Here is a 16,867-nt window from a genome sequence, read left to right on the forward strand (position 1 = left end):
GTTTAGAATTGTTTTATCTTGTTACATTTAAAACTAAAGATGCATACAAATTTTAACTGTAACTTAGGTGTTGAATTTAGTCATCAAAACACAGGATAGTGAAAATTTAAACATTGCTTTCTTTCAGGTTCTGCCTTATGTCTGTAACGATAAGATGTTTTTACTAAGTAAACATCCACTTCAACATTGTTTGTAGGTTGACAAACAGCATGTAGACTGCTAGTGCTAACTGATCGTTATTTATACTTGGAGAAGTCGGCACTTTCAACATATTTGTGCTTTTCTCTCTTGCAAATCTCTTGCACATTTTCTTTAAGGTCTTTGTAACTCTTCAGCATTTTGATGTTCTCAAATTGATGATTTTGGAAAAAGTTTTCATTAGTGAAATAAAATCATCTGACGTGTTAAGGATGATGTTCTTAGGGTTGAAAAACTTATTTAAAGTCCTGAATACTGGAGCAGAAGGGTCATTGTTTATCATCATACTCACTAGAGTATTTTTGCGTGGTTCACATGTTTGTTACTTCACGTGCTTTACAACGGAATCTTATCTTTCAAATGTAGCTCAGCAGTTGCAGTATTTGCAAATTAATGTAATGGCATTGGATGCATATACACAGTCTTTTTTAAGCATTTCAGCTCAGTGCCTTGCACCAACCACATTTTTTGGCATTTCTTATGAGGAGCAATTAACATTTAAGACTGTAAATATTGTTAATGGTGTAATTTACTTAAAAAGCAGGCAGTTTTAAAAAACGTTTGGTCGCTGCGGCGTAAAAGAGTCGTTCTGAAAGCAAAATTAACAGTATTAAAGAGTGTGGGGGATAGATGGACTGGCATGTACAGGGGGGAGAGAAGGAGGAGGGGCAGCCTTCACAGCAACAACAAAGAAGAGGAAGGGAGAAGTATCCTGTAACAGCTCGATTATCTCTCTCTCGCTCTCTCTCTCTCTCTCTTTTTTCCAGAAAATTCCTAAGTGTTACAGGAAAAAGAAATCATTGACTATATCTCCAATCACGGCTATTTCTCTACTCAATGGGTTTTCTAAAATATTTGAAAAAATAATTTTTAGATTTTTAAATTTCCAGCTTAAGAACAGTTTATCAAGCAGTCAGCATGGTTTTAGGAAAGGTTTATCGACCACCACTAACTTGCTTACTTTTTTAAATCCTATACACAGAGAGGTTACCAACAGAGGGCAAGTGGATGCCTGTTATTTTGATTTAGCCAAGGCCTTTTGACACTGTGAACCATTCTATACTTCTTAAAAAATTGTTTAACTTTGGTTTAACTCAAAATTTTACAAACTGGTTTTCTAATTAAATAATAGAAATTTTTATGTTACAATTAATAACCACAATTCTTCCCTATTTAGTATCTCTGCTGGTGTCCCTCAAGGAGGCACATTATCGCCTCTTCTTTTTAATTTATACATAAACGAGCTACCTATACCATTCTACAGGAGTACTTTTTGCCGATGATCTAAAAATATTTAGGAATATAGTAACACCGAATGACTGTATTTTATTAAAAAATGACATTTCCCAAATAAACAATTTGTGTAAATTTAATCTGGTTACACTAAATAAACACAAAACATTTGTTATAGGTATCCTTTACAAGGAAATATCAACCACTTAATTTTGATTATATTTTAGAAATCTCTGTAATCACAAAATGTTCAACAATTAAGGATCTTGGTGTTATTCTAGATTCTAAATTATTTTTCCATAATCATGTAAACTATTTATACATGTCTTCCCGCAAAACCCTTGCTATGATCAAATTTATTACTTTATATGCTACTAATTCCGACTCAATTCTCTCCCTGTATTTTGCCTTAATAAGGTTCAAATTAGAATATTGTTCAGTAATCTGGAATGACATCAAGTCGGCCGATGCAAATAAACTGGAAAGTATACAAACAAAATTAATTAATTTAATAAACTTAAAACACCTTCCTACACCTGCATTAACTCCTCTTGGTGCACGTAGAGTATATTTAGATTCTCTGTTTGTTGAAAATTGTTAAACGCTAAAATTAACTGTACTTATCTCCTGGAAACCACTGGGCTAAAAATACCACAATTTAATTCTCGTTTATACCAAACATATTGTACTCTACATAACTTTCATGACATCATATACCGATTAATTAGGAATCACAATGATAATCAATTGTCTAAAATTAAAAATTCTTCCTCTTAACTTGTCCTCTAATCACATGTTATATTTTGTATTATCTATTTTTCTGTATATTTTGTGTATAGTAAATGTATTCACTGAGGTTTTATAATTATGTAATTAACATTTTGCTAAGTAATGTGTCATGTTATCTTGTCCTTTTGGTATCTATGCCATTTCTGTTTTTATGTTTTGTGTATATCCTGTGCTGTCTCTCTTTATTGTGATTGTGTTTGTTTTTACTTGTTTTGTGTCGTGCCCACCTCTAAAGTCTCAAGACTGTCGGTGGGCATGTAACAAATTTAAATAAATAATTAAATAAAATTATTTTCATTATATAGGGTAACATTTTGGTCTGCTAACCAAATTATTCAATAGCCGGCATAGCTACTCCGGCAGCGAATTCGAGCAGGGGTGCGAAAACTACATGTGATTCATTTCCAGAAATGTATTTGAAAAGACAATTAGCATAGATTTATCCTCTCAGCATTATTTTAAAGAATTCTATGTTAAATGATGTGTCAGAGTTTCGTATTGTAACTGTATTTGCAACAAGGGAACACATTAATTTACTCGTTACCACAGTTGGATGTTAAACATTACTGGCAAGTACTGAAAGACAACCTGCCTTTTTTTTTGTTGCTTATTAAGCTTTGTAACTTTTGAGTGCATGTTCCAATTGATGGCAGCATAAATTTTTGTAGAACTCAATTGTTTCTAAGACCAACCTATTGAGTTTTTGAGATCTGATGATAGGGTGATGACTGTCTACATTTGTGGATGAACTAGGAATTTCCAGTAAATATAATTAGAGCAGGTTATATAGAAAGTCAGTAATTTAGGATGAGATGCAAGAAATTGGGGTTGCAAGACAAATTTCACATTAAGAGAATATATTGTTAGTCACAAGCTAGGCTCCTGTTATTACAGAAAGCAATGTGTAAAAGAACACACTCTCATTTAAGGTTGAAGCAGCCAAATAAACTCCAGGTCCACCAGTGCTGTGGGGTTTATAAACTCATTAAAGTAATGACTGCACCAATATTACCATTCACTTATGTCAATAGCATTGTAGATTTGAATAAAGAGTACTCTCAATGGCAGCTACAGCTGCACAATCTCCAGCAAGGAATGATAGATGTGTGGCTTACTAGTGAGGATGACAAATGTAGATTGCAAACAAGACATGGAAGATTTGTCTGGCTGGATGTATTGTGCGTGTTTGGTGTCTGTAAGGAAGTGAGCTCAAGGACAGTGGCTTGAACATCACTATTTGCAAGACACTAAGGGTGGTATTCCAAAATGTTTGAGTAAGGTAGCAAATAAGCACTGCCTTTTTGGGCTGAAACTGTAACCTAACCAGTGGGCCATATTCCAGAATGTGTGCAAACAGAATCCCAGTAGAGAAACAATCCTGAAATAAACTGTGCCCTGCCGGAGGCTATAAACTTGTTTCAATGTATTCTAGCTGACATATTGCAATCATTACAATTGACACTGCAAAACTACTAAAGATGGTAACACCATTGCACAAAATTAGAACCTCCTTTGTAATTTTATCTAGTATTATTTTTAATGTGATTATTTCTTGTTACGACCATTAAAGTGTTTAAAATGTATTCAGGATAGTTTCACTATCATAAAGTTTCTTCTGGCACACCAACACACTTGGTACATCCCCCGAACACCAAAAAAATGGCTATATACGAGTTGATGGCACCAGACGCGGGTTGGCTGTCTGGACAAAATAAACGCAAAATTGAGCTCTGAGAATGTGCAGAATTTGGGAAACAGATCGGCAATGGATAGGACACCAAAATCCATTCCCTAATATCCTTTCGTGCACTAGGAACACAATTATGTTGTATGTATAACATTTGTTTATTTTTTGGTAATATGTGATTTATTCTTTTTTTACTGTAGCATATACAACACCTAAACCCTTATTTTTGTGTCTTAAGATACCGGCCTTAACTGGTCATACCATCTTCTACTTGCCTCTGTTGAGATGTACGTCAGGCACTGATAAATGGGGCAAGATGACACGGGTAAGGCATTGGACTCCCATTTGAATCGTGTTCGAGCGATCCTGATGATTTCACATTGCTAACCAAGATCTCTACAAGATTATTCTTTTCTGTAGGCCATGGTCAAAATTCAGGCAATAGAGAGAAGCAACGGCACTGGGTAAAATAATTTTATCTGGCCATCTACCTGTTATTTAATGTACAACTTTTCAAACCAAATAAATAAAAATTAAAAAAATCTAAAAACTGTAAACATTACTGTTGCCATAACTGTAAAAATGATATTTGCATGTTGGGTAACTTGTCAAGTTTCCTATAGATTCTATGAATATTAAAATTTTTGCATTATCAGGGTAAACCCAAGAATTAAAATGCCGGCCTCTGAGAATTTAGCCTCCACCCTCTCCCTTAGTCTTTTCACAAGACTGCCATGTCTTACTATTGTCTCTCTAATATGTTGCTGTCTCTAATGAGCTCTCTGTCCACCAGATATCAGGCCCAATAAAATAAACATGTTTGGAATGATCCTCTGTGATATGATTATACGGTCATTAATTTCCATAAACACTCACGATATACTGAATAAAAACATGGTGAAAATCTCTGTTTTAGCCATTTTTGCTGGTGGTAAAAGTACACCCAGGAACTAAATAAAATGAATGTTGTCTTTGGAAATGTAATGCTTCTGAGATTTGCTTTTAAGCATATTCTGTAAAGCAATCTTTCAGCAGGTTTTTTTTTTAAATAACCTTCTAATTCCTGAAGCTGGGCACACTTGGCAGCCTCTGCAGACAGTTGCTCTGGCAAGGAGAGCTGTCTGTCGCATTGGTAGCAAGTGTGAGGGCCGGCATGTGGCAGCTGGGTGAAGTGTGATGGCTGCGCAATGCAGCAAACGACCGTGGCTCGTGAGGAAGCCATGCCTTGACCATAGTCTCTGATGTCATTCACACGTGTATATTAAATGCATATGCTGGAGGTTAACCACTGCACTGTGCCCCAGCGAGCAGTTGGTACCACTGGCTTGTGTTTCTTCTCTTGCTAATGCAGTAATGTGTCCATGCTCATGTTGAGATTAGTCTGTGCATTCAGAAATGTGTTTTATTCTCAGTGTGTTTTTTGTCATTTTCCTTACGCTGTAACTTCGTTAGTTATTACTGAATGTGATTTTCTCTTCTCTCCATGTTAACAAAAGAGGAAGTTTCCGAGACAGTAGGTTGTATGGGTGAGTAGACATTGCCAAAAGTTACGTTGATGCCATTGCATGTACACGGATGTTTAGTGTGCGTCACCTGCACAACTTACGCACAGCTATTTTAGCTGCATGTTATTGTTCTCTCATTGTTGGCAGCTTTTTGTTTTTATTTGTTGTGTGTTGGTCATACCTTTTTATTCATCTGGCTCGTTCAGTAGGCAAAGGGGTGCTACAACACTTAATTTTTATTGTTGACTGGTGTGTGTGTGTTGTAAAGGAAGTCTGCAATTACCTGGTGAATTGATTTCAGAATATTTTCACGACCTTAACAAATTTTTCTATACAACAGTGTAATTTTTTTGTATATTATATATACATACAGTATGCAAAATTATACATGCACAAATATTATACAGACTAAATATACAGACTAAATATACTATTTGCAGTAACATACAAATTTTTAAGTAAGAAAGCTGAAACCTTTTCAGAGATAATTCCCACAATTTACGTGGGCATTCTTCCACTATTTACATTTAATGTACGACTGTAATCTCAAGTGAGACGATAAAAACAAAATGCAATTAAACATAAAGTTGCTGGAAATTAAAGTTTCCATGAATTCCAACAACATTTCTGTTCATTTTTTGATTTTATTTAATGACTTTTCTGATCAGTCCTTCAGTTTTGTTACTTTGTCATAACTTTTTTGACATGTAGTCACCTGATGTGTCCTTGCTGCTATCAGATGACAAGTTTTTTTGAAATACCAAGAGAGGACTACTGAAATCAGTAAATCAATATTAGGTGACTAATGAAACTACACACAGTATTTCTGCAAGTGAACAATTTAACAAGTGGTTGAAAACTTGAAGGGATTAAGAGTTCACATTTTAAGTTTTTATTTTATTTTAATGATAACTTAAATCTATTTTCAAATATGAGGTACAGTACAATGAAATTTCTGTCCTGAAACCGCATTATTCATGTTAATTTATAATCCAAAAACTTTACACTATTCATTATAGACACTCAAAGAAACTAGTCCCCATTGTGGCACTTGGTGTAGCAGAACCTTCTGTGCTACTCGTAGTGCTAGATGCCAGTATTGTGGCAACATTTTACACACTGAATACATCTTTGATGTATGGTATTTGCTTGTGCAATGAATTTTTCTGCTTTTAAAGAAGTTGTAAGTAGTAAGAAACAAGTCATGTATGAGTTATTTTGCTTACTATTTATGCATGTTCATTGCAATTTTTTTTAGTTTTCAAAAATCTGAATATATTTTTTATTTAAGTAATCCTTTTTTTCTTGTAGAAGTAGTATCATTTTGAACCGTGTCTGTGGTGGAGTTTTCCTAACAAATGGGCAAGTGTGACCCACATTCACATGTTAGGGACTGTGTGAACACTAGTGATGCAACATTCAACTTAAAACATTGTGGAACAAAAGCACAGTTTGCTGTACAATGCTTTTTTCAAATTCTTAATCCCAGTTTTTATGTTGGCTTTGCAACTACCAGTAATGTGCATACATTCGAAAATAGCATGATTAAGTTAGTAACTTATTTTTCAGAAAGAAAAATAAATTAACTGTAAATCAGTTTTCCAGCTTTGTGAAAAGCCACACTTCACTTTTTCCTTAAAAAAACAAACCATATTCTTACATCTACAACTCAGTTGCACAAAAAGCCTGCCAAGCCTAGTAGACATAAACCATAACCTTTATAACCATTGTTCCTAAAATATGTTAAGTATATTGCACAAACTTAGTTTGGTGTGATTTGTGTTGGTTGATGGTGACAGATTATCAAATGCAGGAAGGCACAGTCACATGGTGGTTGGTGTTCGTGCATATGGATGAATCACTTGATTGTTGGTTAGGGTAGTGTGGTTGTCTCAATGAGTAAAATAGTATATTGGTATGTTATCAATAAACCTAACACAAGTAGACCAAACAGATTGTTTTCAGTAAAAAAAAAAATGTATGGGTGGTAATGCCATTTCATATTCTTTTACCTATTCTGTCAGAATTTTAATGAATTTCAATGAAACAAACCAAATCTATAAATTGGAACGTTAATTAATCGTAAATTATTAACTGCTTATTTTTGTTAAGTTTATGAACATCATAATGTTTATGAAAATGCAAGGAACATTTGGTAATAGTTTCTGCACATCAAATCAAGGTTGTCATTACACTAACCAAAATCCACAAGCAACAACCACCAGTTATGCCAGAGGTTTAAGTGTGTCATATTCCAAATTTTAAAGGAATTTATTTGTGTCCAGTTTTATTTTTGCAGATCCAAGCATATTTAAATATATATATTATTTTAATGTTTTTAAGTGTTTGACCTTTTAAATATTTCATATGTATTTGACTGGCAGTAGTTTATTCTTTATTTATAACAGTTTTTAATTTATTTTAAGTCTGCAACACAGTTTAACTTAACATAAATTTTATTTAAAAGAAATAATGGTTGTAATGGTATGAGAATTGTATTGCTTTAGGTGATTAATCAGCTGACTGCCATTTCTCAGTAATGTATTGTGTTTAAAATAAAGGATTAATTTTTTTGTTTGCAGTACTATTTCCTTCACCACTGCTTATGTTCTTTTTATCTAGTGAGCTAGAAAGGCTGTAGTTGTGGACGTGTATTGGTCAAGTCGACTGTTCAAAGGCCGCTCTTCGTGAGTTTCTGAACGATGTGGCACCCCATTCCATCTCGCTCCACTGGATGATCAGATTTCGGTCCAAGATACTGCATTGTGCATTCACGTATATTTCGCTGCTTGTCTGAAGGCAGGATTCCGGTCAGTTGTAAAATCTGTTTAGTTCTCTAGCTATTACATTTATTTTATAATTTTGTTTCTTCCTTATTATTTTGTTACATTTTAAAACCGTCCAGAGCTCGTTCAGCAATGTTCTCGAGAGTCATATGCATGGGGGAAGGTCTGGCTGCCGTGGCAATGAGACAGTCTTCAGGCCAGCCAAGAAACAGTGCCCAGCATGAACATGCCAAAAACAGTTACCATTCAAAGAGAAAGTCCAAACCATGCGGACATGATGGGAGGGAGATTCACGAGTGCCGAACTATAGAAAAATTTCACCTCCACTTCAGAAATGCCGGCAGATTTTATACATCGGCCTGGGAACCTGCTTTGAGGCTAGGCTTTTCTAGCATTCGAGGGTGAGCGTCGGCAATGGAAGAGGCAGCATTGTTGAGAAACTGTGCTGATTGAGTGATTCAATTTCAGGAAGGAGCAGTTTGTGTCGGCGAGCACAGAGACGTTTGTCGAGGACACGCCACTCAAATTGAGCAACAATTTTAAAACGTCTCAGAGCTCAGAGCACAAGCTTTGAAACTTGCACAAGACTTTAAAAAGATCTGTGGAGATGCTATAAAACATAATGTAAATATGTTTAAAAAAAATTTTTATAAATTTGCATGCAGCTATCTGGTTAGTTAGGATATTATTATAAAAAGTTACAATTTTTATTTTACTTCTGTAATTAAATAATAATGTATTAATATATTCCTAATGCTAGTTTTTGCTCATAACTGAAGAATTTTTTTAGATAGGATGGTTTCTAATGAACCAGTGTAACATTATTTATTTGAAAAGGAAAATTGCAATGAAACTATAGACAAAGAATTTTCATCTAACTAATTTGCAATAATATTTGTGCAAAAACTTAAACTTCTGCAGCAACTAGTATGTTTCAAAAAAGTATTATTAATATTATGGTACAGTATTGATGACTTAGTGTCCAGTGCTTCATGTGGTAGCATTACACCCGTGGAAACATTCTGGCTGTTATACTATAAACTGTGCCATGCTCTGTTCTCTTGACTCACGCCACTCGCGAAGAGTATGGGCAACATTCTCTTCATGCCGCCTGGCTGTGGTCGTCTTGCATTTCTTACCCAAACCAGGGTGTGGTGAATCTTTTCCAGGAGCATGCTAAACTGTGTGAATGCGTTAGAGACGCGGGGGGCCCCCCCGCCCCCTGCGACCGAGCGCGCAGCCTTAATGGTGGCCGAGGAAAAGGCGTACCCTGACTCATGTAAGCTATCATGGTCCCCTGTTCTTCTGCTACTGTTTTTTAACTCAAATTAAATGAAAAGCTAAATTTTTATTTTGTTTAGTTTGTTCACTGTTGGGTGCTAGACGTGAGCCCAACGTGTTCAACCCTTCAGCCCTTCTCCTGACCCTCCCATAACTGCTTTGCTCAATGGTGTAACCACGATTCAGCCTAGGAAGGGGGATATGCTTATTTTCAACCGTAAAATACTTAACATCTAAGGGTGGTGATTTTTAGTTCAGTCCGTGGAATGAGCACTGGGTGCGAAGTGCTGTCGAAATATTTATTGGAGAACTGGTATAGTGGATGCCCAGCATCGAAGAGGGGAAGGCTATTGACCTCCCCAAACTATATCCCCCCTCCTGGCACACGCCACTGCCCTCACGGTGTTTATTTTGTTGCATCACTTTCCTCTGTGCCATCACTTTCTCCTTTGCATCACACTCGCATCTCACATCTCTCATAACATAAAATATCACACACACAAATACGTTTTTGACAGTGCTTAAACGTACCGCCACAACACTTGACTTCAAACATTGACATTCCCACCAGAATGGCAAACTCTTGTAATAATTTCACCTTATGATATATTTTGAGATTGGAGAACCACCACAACACCCTTAATGATTTTGCAAAATTTATTTTATCGATGTGCTATTGAGTATCTATTTTTATTTTGCAAAACTTTTTTTCAGATTTAAGGTTATTAAAGATTTTATTTTGTTAAATGGTTGCCTTTCATTTTTGCGGCCTCCGACTGCTAGACTTCTAGACTACTGGCTCTAAGATGCTGTGCTTTGCCCTCACGCCACTCCTTGTAGCAGTGTCATGTGATAATGCCCTAGAGCATGGGGAGAACATGGTCGCAGCTAATGTGAGCATGAGAAGTCCTCTTTTACTTTGCCTTTCTTGTCGTAGTCAATGGCATCACACTCGTTTGCTATTTTGTGAGTGGAATAAACGCCTAACGAATATGTTCTCTTATTTTGGGCATGAATGCTGATATGACATGTAAAACTGCATTTGTATATCAGATGTCTTTTGAAAATATACCAATTTTTTTGTCGACTGGATGTATTTTTGTGCAAGTTTTTTTTCAGTCATAAATTTATCTTTTTTCAGAGAAAGCTTTACTTTTTTTTTTACTGGATTTATCTCTTGCTTAGTGAGTTGGTTTGCCAAATATCAAAATTTATTCAATGTTATGAAACTTTTTTTTATCATTACTCCAAAAAAGTTATGCACTACTCCTATGTACATGTAGAATTCATTTTAAATTAGAAACAGATTTAGTTATGTGAAATTCCTCTTGTTTATTGCTTTCTTTTCCAAGTATTTAAACTCTCTTCACCTGCATGTCATAACTCTGCATGATTTTTGATGTTACCCTGTTAGTCAATGCAATTGAAAGATGTTTTTGGACATTTTAATGTAACTTATGATTTTTAAATGTCCAGAGGGTGGTTTTGTTTTAACACATAATTTTTCATCATTTGTAAACCTATATTAATGTGTTAAAAGTCAGCCTCTGGACTTAGAAGAGTCTTAATTATTTTAAAATAAAAGTTCTTTAGTTTTTATAAGTTTATATTTTTCCTTATTATTTCTTAGTTTAATTATACGTTGTATTATATCTTGTGAAATGGTTTTTGTTATTTGGCATGTACGTCAATGAGATGATGAATAAATCTAGTGAAGAGCAGTAGTTGTTTGATTTCTGGTTTGACCCTTTGTTTTGTATCTTTTGTTTTTGTACCATCGTAACTTTTTAGCTTCATTGGTCCATGTGATTTTGGGATAGGTTTGGAAACATGCTACTATGGCAGAATCAGTCTTGCTCAAAGATATCACCTGTGATCCAAAAATAAATTTTAGAGAGTGTCTGTAAGTGAAACTAAAATGTTGCTTGGCGAAGATGATGAATTCATTGCCTACCCCAAGACCACTTAAAGTTATCTAATACTGTCAGTTGAACATTTTTAAAACTAGTTTTTGAAATATAATTTTATCCCATTTAAATATCATTCTATAGTTTGTAACTAGCTTCCAGCCCAGTACATTCCCGTAAGTTAACCTGAATTCGTGACATTTTTTGCTGGTGTTGCATCATGTATCGTGGTTGTGCTATTCTGTATTTAGCAGTGACCCAGTTTGAGCCAAGGCGATTTGCAACTAAATACAATCCGAGGAGGCACTCGGCATACGCTTCAATACCAGGTATGCGTAAAACTGCACTCAGCAAAGTCAGCGCACTAAAAACTTCTGCACTAAATTTAATTGGATAATGGCATTTTAAATAAAAAATTATCACGTCAGTAAAATAGAAAATGAACTTGAAATATGTCAAAACATGCACTACTTGCCAGATTACAATTACGCACTAAATGTTACCTCGATAAACCATGGAAAATGTTTACTAGTTGATTAGATGTGCTACTGTATATGTTTGTGTCATTGCACAAGATTTTTTGTGCTTAAACAAACGGATACTTGCTTGCTTAAAACTGCTTGTGTGCACGCCTTAATCTATGAAATGTGAGTGATAAAACTATGAATGGTGCACAGAAATTACATATTTTTTTAACCGGCGATAACTATACTTGAATTTAATCCACTTAAAATATTTGAAGTATACTGTAAAAAATGGCCACGAGTTAATATACATAAAAAAACTCCAAACCTTCATATTTAGTTTGTACCTTCTTGACTCATCTTTGCATCCTTTTATTTTTTAAAGACCTTGCATGGCTATTTTTTCTTTTGTAATAGTAATACTGCTGAATCACACTTTTTTTTGTGTAATTCTCTCCTCACCAATGACAGTCACATGTGCCCACACAAAAAACTTAGTGACTTAGTTTGTGTGGTTTTTTCAGCTGCGTCAGAGCGCTCTTCGCGAGAGCTTGTGCCTGCCGCCAGGCCTCCACCCCCGCTCCCTCCGCCACGCTTTCCGAACAGCGCTGTTTGACAATGGGAAACTCTTAACATCGGTAATTTCTCCGTGTCCGCTCCGCTACCGCTGCTGCTGGCCGTCCCGGGGGTAGAAGGTCAGCTGTACGACCTCATCTCGGATCGCGGGAAGGCTTGCGTGCTGTACCTGCGTCACAGCCTCCGCCGGCCCTGCCATTGACGCAGTGAGAGATGGCGAGAGAGAGCTAGCATCCCACCACGCGATGGACGGTCGTGGGAAAGAGTGCGCCGAATGTCTGAGCAAGAGGACGTGGGCTACCAACTCCTGGGACATGACCGAACGCAAGAGCAAAGCTGGAGGAAGTATTGCAAAGGGCAGTGAACAGTACGAGAAGTGGATATTTTTAGTAACTAATTTCTGACCAACGACCACAGGCCTGCATCTTCCCCCCATCCCCCCATGTGTATGTTCTCGTTTTGCTCGTTTGCAAGAACTTGTCTTCTTAGCTGCGGCCCCTTTCTCTGCCGAGTTTCTCTTTTTGTCGTTACTACCGCTGTTTACGGCTTCGTGTTGTGATTTACTATCCGACTTATTCTGCTATTTTATTAAATAATAAAATGTTGTCCTAATTTTATTTAAACTAAAAAACTTTTGTGTGTCTTTTAGTTTTTAAAAAAATTTCTCTAACTAAAAGTAGATGATTAGAAGCAAACTTTTTCTGAAGAAAAATGTTTAAACTGCAAAAAAAATTATTAAATTAAAAAGTTAAGAATTTTTTTTTCTATTTAAGAGACAATTTACCTTTAAAGGCAGTACACATATACAGCACGGTGGAGCGAGAAAGAATTCCAAGAAAATTCTCAGTACATATATTCATTACCAAAACTGCAATTGTACATTACTTTGGTTTAATGCATGCAAAACTCTGTTTTTCACATAAGAGCTATTAAAAAATTTTAGTATTTAATTTTTTTCCCCTTGATTTTGTAGTACATACATACTTCATACTTGCATATATTTTACAAAAGTTTTATGTTCTTAAAGCTGTTTTTTTTAATATGACCTCAGTTTAAACATGCATGAGTGTGAGTGCAAATCAAAAAACAAACTAAAAAAAGTAAAAAACATTTGGTGGCACTAAATATCAACTACGATTGTGCAAAGGAGAAAGAACATACATGTAATTTTTTTAATTATAAAAACTGTTGTGTACGTTTTGCGACTTATTCTAATTACATACACTGCCAGGACTTTTAAAATTACAGACTAAACGAGAAACTTGGAATGAAATTTTTTCCGTGTGTACATACTGTGTGGAAGGGCACTTCGTCAGATTAAAAAAGGACGGATGATCAGTGTTTTTTATCTCGTATATTCATTTAAAAAAAAACTGACGTCACCAACGTTCAGGTGCTCAATTTTCAAATAGTTGTCGTGAGTACAAGGTTTAAAAGTAAAATATATTAAAGTAGAGCATTAGCATCAATAGTCAAGCCATCAGATGTAAAGTAGTGTCAGTAAGCCTACCATATATACACATATATACTTGAACTGTTCTTAGTCCCCCTCTGTCCATGAACTGTCGCCATTGCTGCAGTGCAGACTCTGGTTTGATACTGGTTTTTCTCTCCCTCCCGGCGCAGTAAGGCTGGCACCCCAGTGTGTTGCGTGCGGGCAAGATGGCGCTTCCCGCGCGAGCCAGGGGCCAGCGGCTGAGGACAGGGGCTGCCTCCCGGGCAGTCACGTCTGGCGGGAGGCTCCAGCGCAAGACGAGTGAGCGAGTGCGTGTGCGCGTTGACTGGCGTCTGCGCCGATAGAGACCCAACACGCCAGCGTGGTCAAACGCTACCTTGAACGTTGCGAATATGTCTATCCGTAGGCATTTTCACATCAAATTCGTGAGCGCAAGGAGAAAGAATGCACGTGATTCATCGTATACACATGCATTGTAACAAAAAAAATTTTTAATGTAATTTTATGTCTTAAAATGTGACATAGTTCATTTTAAAAATAGTTCATTTTAAAAATAGTTCATTTTAAAAAAGTGCTGGAGAGGGGAGGTTAAGTTTAATGGTATGCATATCTGCAAATTTCACATTGTTAAAATATTTTTGACATATTCCATGCACCACAGGTCATTTTAAGGACAGTGTAATTCAAAGATATAGAATTGCCAACATTTATAAATAATAAATTAAAAATTGACATGAAATTATTCCCCAAAAATCATTCTAGTAAAGTTATCCTCCAATCCAGGGAATTAGTTTATTGTTCTAAACTGTGGTAAAGAAATTAAAATACTAAAACTGCTTTATTTACTAAAAAGGCTTTTTAAGATGCCCAGATAAAAGTTTTAAGTTCCAACTACTTGTACTGCTAGTAGTTTGTCAATATCAATAAAAATATTACAATCAAACCAATTAAATATTTTAACAGTAAAACCAGTTATTGAGCGATGGTGTCATTAGCTGTTAAACGACTGTAGAGATAAATAAACACTTTATTAAAAAGACACTACAGACTAATGATTCTGTTATAATTATAAGTTGTGAAACAACGTATCTAGCGTCTCCCGGATTGGACGCGTCGTCCCAGCCTCCGTCGACAGTTGCGTCCTAGCAGCTGTGTGGGACATTGAAACGGGAAGACGTATGTTATTCTAAATGTAAATATTGTTACATACTTGAAAAAAGAAATAAAATATATTGCATTCCTGAAGGTTGAATTGTAAAATAAAAATACTTGTGTTTATTTTATTTTTAAAAATACTTTCCATGTGCGTATGCAGAAGTACCGTAGCAGTATGTAATTATCTCTAGATTGTAGCCCTCAGATGTACCGTTAGTAATATGGGGAGTACGGATGACGTTCCTCAGTATGATTCAAAATAAAAAAACACACATTATTGTAATATAGACTAAATTTAAAATGAGAAATGTGGACTTGTGCTGCACTGCAAATATAAAGTTTCTGAGATTTCTAGATTCTTTTTCAATGCTGGTTACTTTTAAAGTTTGCTGCAAGCGAAGGTATGGCGGAATGTGGCTGCTACTTTACAAAAGTGGCATCTTGGTAGTATGTAAAATTTTGAAACTAAGTACTTTCTGAAAAATATCTAAAACCTATCAAAATTTTAATGCTAGCCAACTATGAAATGTGAAATGTAATAATGTATGTTTTGTAATAAAAATGCACTGCTATGCAGTACTACACTTTATGTAACTGACACAGTTACCTTTTACATTATTGTTGTGCTCAGTTGTTTTACTCAACACAGACTTTTTTTTTAATTGTTAATGTTGAATGGATGAAATGGTCACTATGCATTGCCTTAGATTTCTTTGACAAAGCAGTTTAAGAGCTATTTATTAAATGCTTAAGCCCTTTCAATTTTTCTATCAGTTCAAAGGCCTAGTGTAGATGAAACTTAAAAAAGAATGGTTCACTTTTACTCCTAAAAAAATAAAACTAAAATGGATTCACAATGACATATATTAATGTTAAACAAGATAATGGTTTTGTATTTGGGCCAATTTTTTTTAAAACAGGGTATTTCGGTGTTGTTTTTTTTTATGAATTCTGTTTGTTCATAAAGGTAGCGTATTATTGAACAAATAACATATATTTCACAGTACTTATTTCACCAAAAGTGTCAATTTGACCTATATGTGATGTACTTTTACAACATAATAAATTGTAATAAGACTGTCTTAACTATTCGGAACAATAAAAATAATCTGCAGATATTTGTGTGTTTAAAAAATGTACCATCAAAATATAAAAATAAGTTAACCAATAACAGTCGCAAAATCAAAAACAAAGTAAATTTTTTTTTTTTTCAATCTGATTAGTACGTACATTGTACAAACTTCATGCTAAATAAATTACATTAATTGAATTTATTATATTAAAATATTAAATTTTTATAATTTGAGTTAGTTTTGATTAATGCTGATTCATTTCATGAATTTGCCTGCATTTAGTTATATGGTGTATTGAAATTCATTTTGGTTTTATCATAATTCACCATAAAATCTTGTCCCTAATTATTGTAATAATATAATATGGTAAAATGACTAGGGTTTATTTTTTGTTTTGTTTCAATGACTGTTAAATTAGTTATGTATATGCTAAATTTAAAAAAAAAAAGTTACATTATATTTGTATTGCTCAAGCAACTGAATTTCATATATTTGTCAAAAATTTATGTTAAACCAAAGTTAGAGTAGACAATGTTTACTATGGACCAACAAATGGTAAACTACCATAATTTGCCTTACCTATCATAATTTTTACATATCTCTTTGAAAATATTGGTGTACAACAAAAACATAATTTTCAGTTCTAATAATTGTATGAAAGTTTAGTATAACTCAAAATGGTATAAAAAACCTTAAAATTAAAGTTTGAAAGACATGTATATCTTCCAATACATGCTCAATGTCACTAATATAATGA

The 16,867-nt window shown here is 34.8% G+C and overlaps 1 protein-coding gene across 9 annotated transcripts in view; it reads left to right on the forward strand.

The window, feature by feature from the left end:
* LOC134527248 (glucose transporter type 1) overlaps positions 1 to 16,155 on the forward strand; it is a 562,082-nt gene extending 545,927 nt beyond the window's left edge. For 4 of the 9 annotated variants that reach the window (XM_063359756.1, XM_063359757.1, XM_063359765.1 and 1 more), the window contains one exon: positions 9,368 to 11,200. In XM_063359756.1, the coding sequence (XP_063215826.1) occupies positions 9,368 to 9,530 (163 nt within the window). In that variant the 3' untranslated portion in view covers positions 9,531 to 11,200. Of the gene's footprint in view, positions 1 to 5,403; positions 6,995 to 8,666; positions 11,201 to 12,374; positions 13,182 to 14,052 lie in introns of those variants that run through there. The other 5 variants (XM_063359759.1, XM_063359760.1, XM_063359761.1 and 2 more) reach the window with 4 other exon arrangements.
* Positions 16,156 to 16,867: the final 712 nt, after the last annotated feature.

This window comes from Bacillus rossius, chromosome 1 (assembly GCF_032445375.1).
Source record: "Bacillus rossius redtenbacheri isolate Brsri chromosome 1, Brsri_v3, whole genome shotgun sequence".
NCBI lineage: Eukaryota > Metazoa > Arthropoda > Insecta > Phasmatodea > Bacillidae > Bacillus > Bacillus rossius.